This window comes from Stylophora pistillata, chromosome 1, assembly GCF_964205215.1.
Source record: "Stylophora pistillata chromosome 1, jaStyPist1.2, whole genome shotgun sequence".
Classification (NCBI taxonomy): Eukaryota; Metazoa; Cnidaria; class Anthozoa; order Scleractinia; family Pocilloporidae; genus Stylophora; species Stylophora pistillata.
In genome coordinates this window covers 57082336-57098980 of record NC_142519.1, presented here as the reverse complement: position 1 = coordinate 57098980, position 16645 = coordinate 57082336, and the positions used below count along the sequence as shown (strand labels likewise).

Here is a 16645-nt window from a genome sequence, read left to right as displayed (position 1 = left end):
TTAGATGCTGAAGGAGCAGAATAATTTTTCCAGATCCATCTGTTTTTCTTGTCCAATTCCTAAAATAGTCCTTACGTCAATGGTTCATTGTGCTTCCAACCAGAAGTCCAGTCCAGACATTAGACCGAGATTAAGTTTGAATAAATTAACATAGAACCGAGTTACCGATCAGGGTAATTCAAAGGAGTTTTCACTTTTATTTTTGGAGAGTGTAGAAAGCAAACAATTAAATCTTCTTAGATATTGGCTTTTTGGAAACTGATTGACATAAGAGGGGGTCGAAAATTACAAGGCTCGCAAATCAAATTGCATTTCATGAAAGAAAGATTGCCGTAACAAATAATTTGTCACTCTCCCACATTGAATTTTGATAAAACTTCGCCTATTAATTGAATTTCCGCTACCACGGCTGTTTATCTCTCATACTGACAAGAGCGACTTAATTTTGGCGACAGATCTCTCAACCGCGAGAACTTAAACAGATTCCAACCTCTACATGTTTTAACAGCATTTATTTTATCCCTCGTAAAGATCATGAAATCCTCTACATTGACCAACACCAGTTTTCAGCCTCTTTGTTATCTCTTTGATACTGAAACAACAAAGCTGTGCTGTCTTTACGTAGTTTCTCTTTTATCCCAACACCTTACAGAAACTTGACAGCACCTTTCCTTAGTTTTCGACTACAGCTTGTTTCTATCGCACCATCACCCAGATTGGTTTGTTCAGATAACAGTAGCCCGCGATACACTTGGTACCACGCGCCCGGCTATCGTCGGAAGTGACGTAGTTGTTTGAGCTTTCAGCACCACTCCACATGTCGATCCACTTGTCTGTGCCACCGTGGTCCTCAGATATCCCGTATTTTGAATAGTAGTGCAGACTGGATATTGTCACAAAACTTGAAGACGGATTCCTCTTATTGTGGTCTGCCGGGCTGTACTTGTAAAACCCATAGATGTTCTTGGGGGTATTGTATGTTGTCCCCATCAAGAACTTGTCGAACTCTGTTTTGTCCCTATTTGGAGCGCCCGCCTTCCTGTTGTAAATAACCCGGATGGTGTTGACATCACTGAACCGGAACATAACCTCTTCCCAGTCCCCCATGCCAGGGTGGATGTGACTCGCTGCATCTGCGTACTTAGTTTTGGCGGCCGATGGTGAGAACGCTGTTTTGATAAAAATGAAGCCTGGAGACAACTTTGTGGCAACTAGTGTCCAACCTCCACTCTCTGTCTCCATGTCGCAAAAAGCTTGGAAGGAGTCATCTGGCGATCCTCCGTTTGGGTCGATCCAGTAAAGTCCGCTACCACGACTACCACCTGAAAGAGACCGTTGTGATCATTTGCGATCGCTTTTAAGCTCAATTAGCTTTCAAACCTCTAGAAAACATAATCTCACCTGATCGTAGAACATCCATACAGTGACGGCCAGGTGTACTGGCCATGTGACCTTTCCCTCCGGTCATCACTGGCAACCAATTGCTTCCATCGCACAGCAGCAAGGCATTCTGGGGGACTTTGTAGCGGACAGTACCAGCAGTACGCTTGGTACAATTCGCAGCAGTGTCACCAAATTTGATGACACCTTGAGGTGATTTACTTTCCGGACCCGGTTCGCCTTTTTGACCCTGACAATTAAAAATTTCAACTGTTCATTTGATGATGTAATAAAGCAAGTACATCGTAAAGACCGACCTGAATCATCTATCAGCAATGGAACCTGTTTTTAAGCATGCAACAAAAGTGAGCTTATATGAGATAAGTATCAGCAACTGAGTAGAAGAGACCCCAACTTGGCAGTGTAAATGATATATTCAACGCTCTGCTTTAAGTCATGTCATTCTTTTCTAGTTTCTTTTCCTGAAGCCAGAGAATGGGATTTTTTTCACCAACCTTCGCTCCGTTTCTCCCGTCTCGACCGTTACAACCATCTTTGCCTCGGACGCCTGGCGGACCTTGAATACCCTGGACGCCTTGCAGACCTTGGATACCTCAGATAGAAAGGAAAAATAGAATTGCGTGAGTTCAAAGTTCGATGGAAAAAAAATTTGAACAAGAACTATGTCTATGAAAATAAATAATTGTTAATGTTGCCTTTGAGTAACTACTTAGCATCTCGGAGACTTTTTCAATTGAAAGATTTATGACTTTAGAATATAAATCTCGTGAGTGATAAATTGATGAATTTTCTTTTACCGTTTTGACCATCTCGACCGTCTCTGCCTAGAAGATAAAGGGAAGGAAATAAATAGCAAAATTTAAAACGTCTTACCAGCGTTTAAAATGTATAAAACGCGGGAAAAAATTCGATAAGTGAAAAACTTTCAATTCCTTTCGACAAGAGAAAATGAACTGAAGTTTAGATTCTCCTGCTTTCGACCTTCTTACATACCGTCGCGACAACAGCGACATTCCTTCGAATCCGTTTTTTCACACTTGTTTTGTGTTCCGTTCGCAGAATCCTGAAAAAAAAAAAGCGAAAACATCGATCAACTTCAGAATTTACAATTTCCATATCCATCTAAAACTGGTGGTCGTCACCGTAAATCTAACGAAACAATAATTTGAATTTCGTCCGATGTGGTAGTCGGCTTGGAAAATTCTCTCAATCCACAAAACGGGATATGCTTTAGTCACATCAGTGAACAAAACAAAGGCAAACTTACCGACCTCGTCAAGGCGTTTGCACCATAACTCAAGGTAAAAACGAAACTGAACGCCAAAAGTAAGCGAAACATATTTAGTTGCTTCTTGTTCTCAGTTTAAAGAAAATAAATTAAATGAACACTTTGAATGCAAAATGATTGTTAATCAGTTCACACGAACGAGAAAAATCGGCAAAACTTAGATTATTTGTTATTATAATTTGCTGTTTGGGACTCCTTTTCTCATGCAAAGATCATTTATGAACTTATCTTTTAATTTAGTTCTGTCTTCTTTCGTGGCTGCACATTCTCGAAGATTAAAGTAATTTTTAGTGTGATTCTCGACAAATAAATTAAACGAAGAGATAACGAGGACATAAAAATTGATGCTAATGTAATTCGTGTTTAAAAATATTTACACAGGGTTTGTCGAAGTGGAATAGCTTGTCAACTAATTCAAATAAATCTTGAATAAATCTTGGACCGTTCAGCTCTGATCTCTCGCAAATGAAGCGAATGGGTACTTTCACTCGTCTTTCTAGCTCTTTCTTGTCCTTCTTGGCCCCAAAACGTGATTTATTCCAGTAACGTAAGTCTCACAGGCCTGTAAGACCTAACCTTGTTCCTTCTTCGGATGCGTTTGTCAAATTTGCCTGACACATTTAATTAGTAACATGGATAAAGGATTACGTAACGTGAACCATGAAACGGGAAGTATTTTTGAAATTTTTTAAATAGCCTGTAGGCTGCAAAAAAAGATCCATTCTACCCTTCGCATCAACCATAGGCTCTCAATCGATCTAAAATTGAATGAAGCCCCTATTACAAGAGCCGTCACCATTTTCTCTCAACTGCATGTGACACCTTGCTCTCATTTAGCAAGAGTTTATGTTTGCGCGCACGTAAATGTTTTGGACCCGACTTAGAGCTTGACTCATTTTAGCCCGAACGGAAAGGCGAGTGTTAAAATGACTCTGGAAAGTGCTCACAACACAACTACACCTAAAAAATAAGCGTCGTTGTCATCATTATCACTTTGAAGGGCGTTAAGAAAATATAACCTGAAAAATGACGACACTGAAGAAGCCTAAACGATGACGCGAGCATGCGCACGAGTTATAATCCTTTTAACTCGCAAAAATCTCCATTTTAACCCGCAAAATGTGTGCGTCACAATGCTCGGCGAAGTGATAATAATATGTCAGTCGAGTCCTTCAGTAATATAGGGATATTTTATGCTTATTCAGTAGTCAAGCAGCTAAGCTTTCGACCCTACCTTCCGCGCAAAATGAAATATAGATCTAAGAGGTGGTTTTCTGGCGAGCATTAGGAAGGAAAGGAAGAAACAGAGAGGATCAGTGGACGTCTCGTACCCAGATGTCCCATAACCAAGCAGTTGTAGGTTAAGATCTGGGAACGAGATTAGATTAAAGGGTGAAAAGAAGGTGACATAAAACTGAATAAACTTTTTAAGGAAGCAGGTTATGGATTTTTCGTCATGGTCAAAACAGATTTCCAAAATTTCCCTCTGACTTCTCTTACTTTTTTGTCTCACTAAATACATACTGAACAAATAGAACATTTCCAGATCCCATCTCTCTTTCTTGTCCGATTCCCAAAATAGTCCCGGTCGTCAATGGTTCATTCTGCTTTCAACCAGAAGTCAAGTTCAAACATAAGAGCGAGATTAAGCCTGAATAATTTAACAGAGAACCGAGTTACCGATCAGGGTAATTCTAGTAAGTTTTCATTTTTACCTTTTGAGAGTATAGAAAGCAAAAAAGAAATTATTTTAGATATTGGTATTTTGAAAACTCATTGGCATTAGAGGGTATCGAGAGAAGGATTGCCCATACAAATTCACTCTCCCACATTCAGTTTTGATAAATCTTCCCCCAGTTAACTTAGTTTTCACTACCACGGCTTTCTAACTCTTATACTGACGAAAGCAACTACTTCGCACTTAGCCTCTTTCAATTTTTTAATTATAGACTAGTGAGCAGCACTTCTGCCAACAGTAGTTGTAAAACTTGTTGTATTTTCCTACGCGTTTCGTCTAACTGTCGTAGACTTTTCAGGGAGTTTTACAACTGTGACTAAACGCCTGTATTTATAAGCCACAGTTAAAGAGGCCGATGACTGTAAAGGCTTGGCCGGACTTACGAACAGGAACAGGCGAAGTTGTGAAAAATTTGTGAAAAATTTAACACGTGTAAGGCAAGGTGAGAAAAATATTTTGTGGGCCACGGTTTTAGCTAAAACCGTGGCCCCCAAAATATTAGCCTCTTTCTAGCGCCTTAATATCGTCACCAGATCTCTGACATGCGATAACTAAACAAAATTCCAACCTCTACTTGTTTTCATGGCATTTATTTTCTCCCCTTTTAAATATCATGAAAATCCTCATGAAAATACATTGACCAACACCAGTTTCCAGCCTTTTTCATCTCTTCGTTACTCAAACAGCAAAGCTTTGCTGCATTTCTCCTTTGTCCCAACACATTACAGAAACTTGGTAGCGCCTTTTCTTAGTTATCAGCTACAGCTTGCCTCTATCGCACCATCACCCAGATCGGATTGTTCAGATAACTGTAGCCTGCGATACACTTGGTAACACGAGCGCGGCTGTCATCGGAAGTGATGTAGTTGTTTGAGCTATCAGCATTATCCCACATGTCAATCCACTTGTCTGTTTCACGATGGATTTCAGAAGGCCCGAACTTTGAATAGATGCCTAATTGCGCGATTATGTGAAAACCCACAGTCGGATTTCTCTTACTGTTATCAGCCGGGCTGTACTTGTAAAACCCGTGGATGTTCTTGTTGGCATTGTAGGTTTTCCCCATCAAGAACTTGTCGAACTCTGTTTTGTCCTTATTTGGAGCGCCCGCCTTCCTGTTGTAAATAACCCGGATGGTATTGATATCACTGAACCGGAACATAACCTCTTCCCAGTCCCCCATGCCAGGGTGGATGTAACTCGCTGCATCTGCGTTCTTAGTTTTGGCTGCCGATGTTGAGAACGCTGTTTTGATAAAAATGAAGCCTGGAGGCAACTTTGTGGCAACTAGTGTCCAACCTCCACTCTCTGTCTCTCCATGTCGCAAAAAAGCTTGGAAGGAGTCACCTGTTTGGGTCGATTCAGTAAAGTCCGCTACCACGACTGTCACCTAAAACAGTTCGTTGTGATCATTCGAGATCGTCTTTTGAGCTCAATCAGCTTTCAAAGCTCCACGAAACATAATCTCACCGGATCGTAAAATATCCATACAGTGACGGCCTGGTCTACTGGCCAAGTGCCCTTTCCCTCCGGTCATTAGGGGCAACCAATTGCGTCCATCGCATAGCAGTAAGGCATTTTGGGGGACTTTGTAGCGAACAGTACCAGCAGTGCGCTTGGTACACTTCACAGCAGTGTCCCCAAATTTGATAACACCTTGAGGTGATTTACCTTCCGAACCCGGTTTGCCTTTTTGACCCTGAATAAGGAAATTTTAAAAGGGTAAGATTTATATGGAAACAACCTAGCGCGAGCTTGTCGACCAAACATTAAACTAATAAAAAGTAGAAATAGCAAAACGTTTTCGTAGTATTTTTAATGATCTCGGCCTCTCGCGTGGTTCAAATTTGATTCAAGAGCCAGAAGGAGCACTAAATTTCACCCGTTACCGAACATTTACTGTTTTGGAATGTTCTTTGTCTCCCAAAGTTTAGAACTAATGGAGTACTACCTTATGTAATTCAAGACAACACTCTTTGTCACAATAAAGGCCTAAGCTTAATCAATCTTTGGGCTTTAATTCCGTCTTTCTCTTCAATGCCCACTTCGTCTTTGACCTCCTTTATTTGAAAAATAATAATGGTAATTCGGAAGTGGCCTATTGATGAGTTCCCTCATTGTCAGTACCAGATCCCTTTGCAGAACCCTTGCTGGCCTTCATTCTTTCCCGCGGGCGAAAGAAACGCACGTGTGATGACAGCCTGCTCACGGCAGGTTACGAATTACAAAGACAATATTTCTGATAGCTGGGATAAATTGAGGTTATTTCACTGACATATCATTCTTTAAGTTATTCATTAATATGTACCACACAAGTGAACAGTGCTTTATCACGCGCTGATTGGTTAGTTCGAAAGTCAATACCAAGTACTATTCACCACTGAGTAGTCGAAGAGACAAAATCACGCGTCGAGGAGAGTTTAATTTCTGACCGAATTTTTGTTACCTCGAGAGAAATCAACTGAACTTTTTTTTAACTAAAACAATTATTTTTCTCAGTGTCGGTGAGAATAGTAAATATTTACCTCCACTTCAACGAATAACTGTAAATTATTATTTGCCAACAATTTTCTTTAATCTAAAGCTGCAGGAGAAGAGATCGATTTTTATTTTTATTTTCAGAGTCAATTTGTGGCGGTTTTACTTACGTTATATTTGCTGTTTGCTTTACAAACCTTTTCTCCCATTTTTCCGTCATGTCCATCCCGGCCATCTCTTCCTTGAATCAAAGATTATAAGAAACATCTTTATGCCAGACGAGGTAAGTAAAAATCGTAATTTTAATCGTATCGTCTGGAATCAGTTCACCATCTGGACATTTTTAATTCTTTCTTAGACCCGATCTACATCGACACGCAGACCTTTTGATGCGATTTTGCCAGTTATTCACTCTGAAACGTTCGGAAACGATAATGAAAACAAGCTCTTCTGATAATTATAATGGTTTCATCTATAGCTTGATGGGGGCCCAAGTTAAGGCCTGAATTAAATCTGCATGATAGAACTAGCTGAGAGAACAACTAAACTTGGCTAACTATCTAAAATCCGGCATCAGTCAGTTTCCAGACTATTCTGAAAGTTTTGTTTTCAACATATACCATTTCTCCCATCTCGACCGTCTCTACCTGAGAAAAAAGAGGAGAGGATAAGGCTTGTTATAAATAAAAAAGTAGAAAGATAGATGAATGAATAAAGCTCGAGTTAAAGGTGAAACCTTACAAACAATATTCTTAATTACCATCGCGACAGTTACATCATTCCTTTGAAACAGCCTTTCCGCACTGGTTTTGTTGTGTATCATTTGCAGAATTCTTCAAAAAGAAATATCGTAAGTAAAACCTCCGATTTCACCCACCAGGAGCGAGGCATAATTTGAAAATAGGGGTGAAAACGGACTGCTAGTTGGGGCAGTCTTGAATAAAACTATTAAAATTTCAGTCAACGACAAAAATGCGAGATGTCACCCAAGTTTTGATCGTGAATCAATCAAAGCAGGTTTACCTGTTTGCTTGATTTACTTTGCGAGGTTGCCTGAAAACCCAAGACAAAAATTAAACGAAACTCACTGGGAAAAGTAACCGGAACATTTGGACTCCCTTTTCGTTATTCCTTCAACGTTTAACCAGGTTTAAAAACTTTTCAGAAGATATGGACGTTTTAAATACAAAATTGTTCGTTTCCGCCTTAAACAAACCGGAAAAAACGCCAAGATAGAAGTCTAGACTATTTGTTAGGGTAATGATAATTTCATGTCACGGAAGTTTCTTCATCTCATACAGAGACGTTGTCCATTTTTTCAGTGACATTTGAACCTGCCTTATTTTTTTTTAAATGAGTGCAGCACAAATCCCAAGACAAACTCATCGATGAAAAGCGGCTTCAGCAGAAACAAATCCATGCCCAGATGCGTTTTTTTGCACGCTGCTTTCAAATGAAGTTTATGGTAATGATTCTGCCTTAGCATATTTTTAGTAACAATATCTGTGCCGGAGGATAAAGAATTTATTCAGTACTTATTTTTCGTTATCGTTTTCATTAAGTGTGCTCGCTCAAACCGTAGTTAACACTGATTTCTTTGCTTGACATAATGGCGTTATCATGCCAGGTTACCCTTGAAGAGGCATGGGCCCGCTTCAATAAAACACGGTGACTCCGTCTACAGATGGTCTTCCCAACTCATACAATGTGAAGAGTTAGGAAGTGAATTCCTCCTGAGCAGAAAGACGACCTTCGCAAAACAGTGAATTAACAATTGAGACGAAAAAAAATAATTACAAAGCTACGAAGAGACCAAACTGACTGACAAATGCTGAGGGAAAAACAGGGTGGACGGAACTTTTGGGATTTCCACAGGACGAAAAATAAAATACATAGATGGGGCATGAAACATGACAGAGCGGAGTAGATATAACCTCAAGCGAAAATTATGATAAATGGATGATACGTTAAAAAACGAAAAGAATAAACTTACGTTGACGAGTGCGAGATACATACGATAAGCGAAAAATAATTACAAATTGTAAATTCGCGAAAACCATCCTGTTATTGAAATGTTTCATGTTCTGATGAATGTAAACATATCGTGACATTTAGTGACTTAGACAGAGTCAGAGCGACATTCAGTTGGGCTTAAAAGTAAAATGAAAAGAAACCGTTCTGAAACAAACCGTTAACCCCATGCATTTCAGAACAATTAAATTTCAGGAGTCCGACCTGACTCAAAAGGCAACAGTTCAAAGAGGCGATACGAGATTTTTCTGCGGGAATATATACTTAGGTATGTAAGAATATCTTTTCTGTGGGAGGGAAGGGAGGGGAGAAAGAACGTACGCATGTTGCTGGGCCTGTAAGAGAGAAAGCTGTACCTATGTTAATACATCTTTTTGTCGAATAACCAGTTACAACGAAAACAAAAAACAAAGAACTTTATCTTCTTTTTTAGATTAAATAACTATATCTAATTCCTCTGTACAATGAACTAAAATTTCCATATTTTTAAATATGTTAGTATGGCATTCTACTCCGGTCAACTTTCTGTTATATCATTGGAATCTTTTCTATGCTGGGTATCACATCAACTTTGTAAAGTACAGGCGATGAGTCGAAATGCCAGATACTAGAATTCTTGCTCATGCGCCGTAGACGCCGGCAGTAGAGCAAGATAGCGGCTAAGACTGTTATGCTACACACGAGGAGAATGAAACGAAACTGAACGTCGCTGGCGTAACTCCAGAAAGTGTGGTACGGGCTCGAGTACTGCGCGTGTAACTGAACTTCTCTGTAAATCAAAAACAAAACGGTGCTTTAATCAAACCAATGCGTGCGAAAGCAATTTCCAAATGAGAGTCGAGAGCAATTTGAGACTGCTATGGTTTCGCCCTACCGCGACCGATGATTGATCAAGAGAACTCGCGCCACATTCTAACCAATCAAATGAAAAACTAATAAACAATCGCGACTTGGTAACACGCCTTTCCCCGCGCTTGTACTGAGTCACGCGTGTTCACTATGAGTTCTCATGTGTCACTTCGAATATTCCTAGTTGCTCTCATTGGCCCTCGAAACTACCTTGGATGCGATTTAAAAACCTCTGGAAAAGTGTTGCCTTTATGAAAGTATACTATAAAAGGAAGAAAGAAGCCTTTCCCCAAATCAGCTGGGCGCTTTGCCAAAATATCGCAAAACGACCTCCTTCTAAAGGCAAAACTGTATCAATAGGAAGATTACTAAATGGCCGAAAACTAACGGACTATCACACTGAGCGGACATTTATTGCCTTACCTCAGAGGGAGAATTCTGGTTCGATAGAGTATGGCGCCAAGTGTCCACTGCACTTCTTTGCCGCGAATGTAGAGGGCTGAACGTAAATTGCTGTAGTTCTGAGGAAAATTGAAGCCTTCCTGAAGAACTGTGGTCATTCAGGCTGCTTTGAAACACTGAAACCTGATACAAAAAATATTTCAGCATCATCAATACACCTGTTCAAAGAAAATAACGAGTTTTATATGATAATTAGGCAATGGAAATTTATTCGATTAAATTTCGCCCAGCACCAAGTAAATTGAGGCTAGTGAAACCATGGTAACTCAGAAATAACTTTATGGTACCGGGCGCCTAGTTGGTTTGTAGGTAATTTGTGATTTTGCCTTATGTCTCCGTCATGATTGGTCAAAAAACTTGAATCATCCTTATGAACCAATCAGATGCAAAACTGAAACCGATGGCGCCGTGGTCGCTTTCACTTTCCCGCGCTCACGGCGCAGGTCTAAGCCTTGATTTCTGATTAGCTTCACATGTTACTTTCGGTTGTTCTGATTGGCTCTTGTGATTACCTGAGTTTTGTTTCTTACTTCACTCGTGAAAGTACGCTTATCCTTTAGTTTTGCCAGTCACACATAGAGCAGCTTTTAAAAGTTCGACATAAAAACCCTGAAAGTTGCGAATAAACTGTCTTACTTGAGCCTATGATCATCAGCAAAAGGGTACAGGCCCTTGGAATGACGTGACACGAGAACTGACCAACGTGTGCTGTAGAACCCCTGAAATATTATTGAAAAAAGTCATTCAAATTGTCAATAAGCCTTTTCGTAAGAACCGTCATGATTATACCAACATACTGGGCCCAGTTGTATGGAGGGCGGATAACGCTACTTAAGGTTTAAAGCAAGTGTCATCCTTTGATGATATTTTTCCTTATTTTCATCCCTGTTATGTCCAAAAATGTATCTATTATGGCATAGAGAAATTCTTTTTGGCCATTTGTGTTGAAAATGTGAAAAATTCCCTCAAGATGTTTAATTCACTGCTCAGCACCTTAGATAGGTAAGAGGGGGTGTTCTGGGAAGATATAAAAAACCCATCCAAAATTAGAGAGCTTTACAAGGATATACATGTAGCCTAGAACAAAGAAATGGATTCTTACTAAATAATGTGAATACACAAGTAAGAAGTATGCTTTCTGACTTTTACATTCCTCCAAGAAGAAAGCCGCTCTCTTAAACTCTTTTAGATCAAAATATGCTTTCCCCAAGATATATTTATCAAAATCTTTCAAAAATTCTGGATCTCGATAATCAGTTACTGGAAGATGTTCAGGTGTTGTAAAGGATGGAATGGATAATACAAACTCAGCTGCCCTGAGCACAGAAGAGAAAATGTATACAACATTGCTGATTGATTTACAGCTATTTAACAATTTTATTTTTTTTAACACGCACCCTTTTTTTAATTAGATTTTGTAACTTACTGCTATGGGGCAACACCTTCCAAATTTTATCTGCAGCCCTCGATGCTAAGGTTGGAAGATATATGATACAGGGATAGAGATGTACAGAAGACTTAGAGAGAGTGGAGGTGGTGGGGGGGGACGAGTTTCAGATAGAAATGAAATGCTCTTTTTTTTTTTTAAGTAAACTGGCATGGCTCAATCCATTTCAAGTTCTTTATATTACCTAAGAAATAAGGAAAGAAGAAAGAAAGTCTTAAGCACTCTAAACAACAAACGTGCCTAGTTACAATGATAAGGTTGAGAAACCTTCAAAGTAATCAACAGGTCTATCGGTGTTGAAACAACAAGGCAACAGAGCAGAACTACCGAGACAAATCTACGATTAGAGTGGAGCGAATAAAATAACTCTGCCCCTGGCCTAATCAATAATTGCAGAAACATCGAAGGTTTTCGCCCTATCTGCAGCGAAAAAAGTTTCATATTCCTCCATTTAGTAAGGGATACAAGCTCTTTAATTAGCTGACTCTTACCACTTAGCACTGTGAAGGAAGCCTCTCTCTGAACATTTTTTAACTGCGTAAAGAAGATCTCTCTTGATTTCCGGCAAAGAAACATTCGACACAGCCGCCATTTTGTTTTTCAAAAGCCCGCGCACAACGACGGCGGGGGGATGGTACGAGGGTTACCAGTATTTCCTCGACTTGTAACCTTCTGAGGACATTCTGCTAAAAAGCTATTTGAAAAGTGAGATATTGGGATTTTCGACGTTGCAGTGCGACTACATCATCTAAGTTCCTTTCATTCAATGATCAGTTATCGAGGCTCTCGGTTTAGCCACTTTAAAGAGGCAATTAGGTAATGTCTGATCATGTAGAAAAACAAACAAACGAACGTACAATCAAGGGAAACAACATAAAGTTGAAATTCTGAAAGAGCTGTGCGTTTCTGCAACCTACCGACAAAGTAAAATATATCAAGAATCCTGAAAAATAGAAAGTTCTGCGCGCGAGAAGGATAATATTGGTAAAAAGCAAACTCAGTTCAGAACAAATTTAATACATCTCCACCTTTGAAAAACATTTATTTAAAGCAGTTACATCGAGATTTTGACAATCATTTATAATGAACGACACTACTAATACAACAAGGTTTGGCTGTCGCAGTAGGCGGATTCATGCTGACGTCACTATTTACATTTTTGCTCATTTGCATACGGCTTTGCGTAAAGAAGGAAGCATGTTAGATACAAATTGACTTCAGGCAGCTAAAGAGCTAGAAAACCTGAGTACATGGTAAAATTTTTAGCTCTTTGGGTGTAATATTCAAGGAGAAATAGTCCATCAAAAACTGCAAAATTTCTGAGTGGCAAAAGCGCTAATGAGCTCATACATTCTATGTAAAATTTTGAGTTTTTAAACCCGTGTTGCACAAAAAGTATTCAATGCATCAGGCTCGTATTCATTGGCCGAATTAATCGTACTTTGACCTTTCGATAGTCAGAACTGATTTATTTTTAGCTCCATCAGAAACTGAATTGCTTATGCTAATGAGGCAAATATTGTAAACAAGGATTCCCCTATATGGTATTTCTATCTAATTCCATCTCCCTATGGAAACTTCACAGCGCCTTTTCTTAATCAACTACAGTTTGTTTCTATCGCACCATCACCCAGATTGGTTTGTTCAGATAACAGTATCCAGCGATACACTTAGTTCCACGAGCTCGGCTGTCATCGACGAGGATGTAATAGTCTTGATAGATATCTATTACATTCCACATGTCAAGCCCCTTGTCTGTGCCACGGTTGTGACTTTCGGAAATACCATGGTCTGAAAAATAGGAGAGTCTAGTTACTGAATAAAAACCCGCTGAGGGATTTCTCTTGTCGTTGTCTGCTGGGCTATACTTGTAAAAACCGAGCACTGTCTTCTGTGTCCAGAAATGTGCCCCATTAAAAACTTGTTGAAATCTGTTTTGCCCTTATTTGGAGTGCCCGCATTCCTGCTGTAAATAACCCGGATGGTATTGACATCACTGAACCGGAACATGACTTCCTCCCAGTCCCTCATGTCTGGGTGGATGTGACTTGCTGCATCAGTACCTGTGGTTTTTGCTGCTGATGCTGAGAATGTTGTTTTGATGAAAAGGAAGCTTGGGGACACCTTTGTAGCGACTAAGGTCCAACCTCCACCTTCGCTCTCCATGTCGCAAAAAGCCTGAAACGAGTCATCTGTTGAGCCTCCGTTCGGATCAATCCAGTAAAGTCGGCTACCACGGCTGTCACCTACAGGGGAAAGGAAAAATAAACAAACAAACATTTTAGATGACCCACGTCAAAATTCAAGGAGTTGAGGATTTTTCACGGTTTCTCAACAATAAAGCGTTATCTAGTATAATTTTACATGCTAGTGAAAAAATTAAAGAGGCACGGAAGGGAAAAAAGAATACAATGAAATGAGAAGATTAAGATCAATTTGATACAGATTGGCTAACGACACAACCATGACTTATAGACCCCTGACTGAATTATGGTATAAATTTTCCGACTGCAATTAGTTTTGATTTAAGCAGACCCTCAGCACCCCAAATGAAATCCATTGTGTTAATGCTACTATTCGGGTAGTTTAGAGATATTTTCCCGCTCGCATCTACACTGTTTTCCCACGACCAAGTTTCACGAGGGTTGTTCTCTTCACTAAGGATAATGTCAGGTAGCTTCGAATGATATCAGTGCACAAATGTTATCAAAAGATTTAACCTGCTTTTAAAATATCCAGACAGTGACGGCCTGGCTTTTGGGGCTCGTGGCCTTGCTTGACTTTCTTGGGGTCAGCAGCAGGAGCAGTAAGCAGTAACAACCACGATCGACCGTCACAGAATTGCAATGCATTCTGGGATACATTATAACCAACTGTTCCAGCTGAACTCGGAGTGCAGTTCACTGAGACGTCATCGAATTTAAAAATACCCCCTGGATGTTTTCTGACAAAAGATGAGCCAGGTTCACCTTTTTGGCCCTGAAAAATATAATTCCGAGCGATGAAAATTTGATCAACTCTCTATGTGAGTCGTTTGAGTTAAAAGTTTTTCATAAGAAAGTATGGAAATAAACAAAATGTGTTCGATGTGTCCTCTAATTCTCTCCCTTTGCAATGACCCCAATGAAACGTGACTAAACTTATGTTTAGGAAGTCTTGTTTTTTTTTTTAAAAAAAAGCCATTTTTGGTGGCCTGAGGGGACAGGGTAAATCCTTAATTAGCTTCTTATTGTGAAATAAGTCAGTAAAAAGTACTATAAAGTTATAATGCATTTCGAGATCTCGCATGATCACCAATCATTTAGGGCATCACGCATCAAATAGGCCATTTCCGAATTACGTTTGGCCTCTTTTTCAAAACGAGGCCTGGTGCTCAACCATACGTTTGAAAATGAGTCTAATTTGCATGTGAATGAAAACTTATTACCAAACGAAAGGATGAGCACCAGGACTCGCTTTGAAAAAGAGGCTAAAGGCAATTCGGAAATGGGCTATTATAATAATGGCGTCACACCAACCTTAAATCCTTGTCCTCCTTTATCTCCCTAAAATAAATAGACAATGAACACGATTTTCAATGATAAATATCAAACTTTAGATATTCCCAGGAAATACTCAGAGCGAAGGAAAACAAGCTTTTTCCAACAACACGCGCGACACCTGAAAGCCTTGGCGCTTTTAGGTGAGAAGCAAAATTTGTCTATTCGTCATAACAAAAGATTCAGTAACCTTGAATCCTTTCATTCCGTCATCTCCCGGCAGTCCTTGCGCACCTTGTTCTCCCTAAAACGACGTGATAAAAGACACAATGCATTTTTCATTAAACGACGTTAGCCAAGGAGCCCCAAAAGCATTTTATTTGATCGTCATTTGAATAATAGCTTTCTTAGAACTCCCATTACGAACTATCTGCGCGGAATGTCTGTCTTTCAAGGATAAAGACGATCAGAATAATTTCATGTTTTGAAATAATTCTCTCAAGCTGTTTTAGCACCAAAAGCAGTTGATTCATCGTCATTTGAAAGAATGCGTTCTTTTTACTCCTACTACGAACTTTTAGTGAATATCATGTCTCTTAAAGGATAAAAACAATAAGAATAGTTCTCCTGTGTGACTTTCTACATTCTTTCTTTTCGAATATAAAAAATCTGTCTATTTGGAATAACAAAAGATAACTCATCGATCAGTGACCTTGATTCCTTTCATTCCGTCATCTCCCGGCAGTCCTTGCACACCTTTTTCTCCCTGAAATAACACGAGAAAGCCAAAATAGCTTATTTATTAAACTACGTTGGCCAAAGACCATCAAAAGCAATTGGCTTCATCGTCATTTGAAAAATCGCGTTCTTTTTACTCCCAATACGAACTTTCTGCGCAAAATGTCATGTCTTTCAAGGATAAAAACAATCAGAATGGTTTTCCTCAGTTGCTTTTTACATTCATGCTTTTAGATGATAAGCAAAATTTGTCTTTTCAGAATAAAAAAAGATCTAGTGACCTTGATTGCTCTCATCCTGACATCTCCTGGCGCTCCTTGCTCGCCTTTTTCTCCCTAAAATGTTAACGTGATAAAGACACAGTAGCTTTAATTCTCATTAAACGGCGTAGTACAAATTACAAACAACCTCCATCCCAGCACAATGAAGTCTTCTGGACAAGGGAGGTTCTTTAAAAACGTTTTTCAAGCGTTCAGCCTCCTAAGTATCTCTTCTGAAATCAGAAAGAAAGATGCAGAATGACCCGCAGGCTAACAAACAAAAATAAGAAAGAGAGATCGAGGCATCAATTGGAAGAATGGCGGCTACCGAACAAACATATATCGCAGTTTCCACACCGACCTTTACTCCGGCATTTCTCCCGTCGCGTCCATCACGGCCATCTTTACCTTATTTGATTAAAAGAAATCAATTAAAACGTTACAGTTTCTTTTTCAAGTTGAGCATAGCTATGA

The 16645-nt window shown here is 39.5% G+C and overlaps 2 protein-coding genes and 1 pseudogene across 3 annotated transcripts in view; all 3 read right to left on the bottom strand.

Annotated features, from left to right (window-relative positions):
• Positions 1–493: 493 nt before the first annotated feature.
• Positions 494–2811, bottom strand: LOC148743259 (uncharacterized). Its single transcript, XM_088725131.1, has 6 exons — positions 2669–2811; positions 2395–2464; positions 2199–2225; positions 1896–1993; positions 1402–1630; positions 494–1322 (listed from the first exon to the last, which is right to left on the bottom strand). Exons 1-6 carry the CDS (start codon positions 2738–2740, stop codon positions 697–699), a joined length of 1122 nt encoding a protein of 373 aa, XP_088581257.1. The 5' UTR covers positions 2741–2811; the 3' UTR covers positions 494–696.
• A 1808-nt stretch (positions 2812–4619) lies between these two features.
• Positions 4620–12286, bottom strand: LOC111319246 (uncharacterized). Its single transcript, XM_088750527.1, is given in 9 exon segments — positions 4620–5776; positions 5778–5817; positions 5898–6126; positions 7103–7153; positions 7526–7552; positions 10209–10405; positions 10884–10966; positions 11366–11563; positions 12186–12286. Coding segments are annotated over 9 exon segments (1503 nt in total). The 3' UTR covers positions 4620–5199.
• Positions 12287–12719: 433 nt separating this feature from the next.
• LOC111327677 (uncharacterized) overlaps positions 12720–16645 on the bottom strand; it is a 49298-nt pseudogene continuing 45372 nt past the window's right edge. The window contains exons 4-10 of the transcript XR_015988682.1: positions 16533–16579; positions 16193–16246; positions 15886–15939; positions 15424–15477; positions 15213–15239; positions 14415–14673; positions 12720–13940 (exon numbers count right to left, since the gene is read on the bottom strand). The product of XR_015988682.1 is annotated as an uncharacterized LOC111327677 (transcript). The remainder of the gene's footprint in view (positions 13941–14414; positions 14674–15212; positions 15240–15423; positions 15478–15885; positions 15940–16192; positions 16247–16532; positions 16580–16645) is intronic.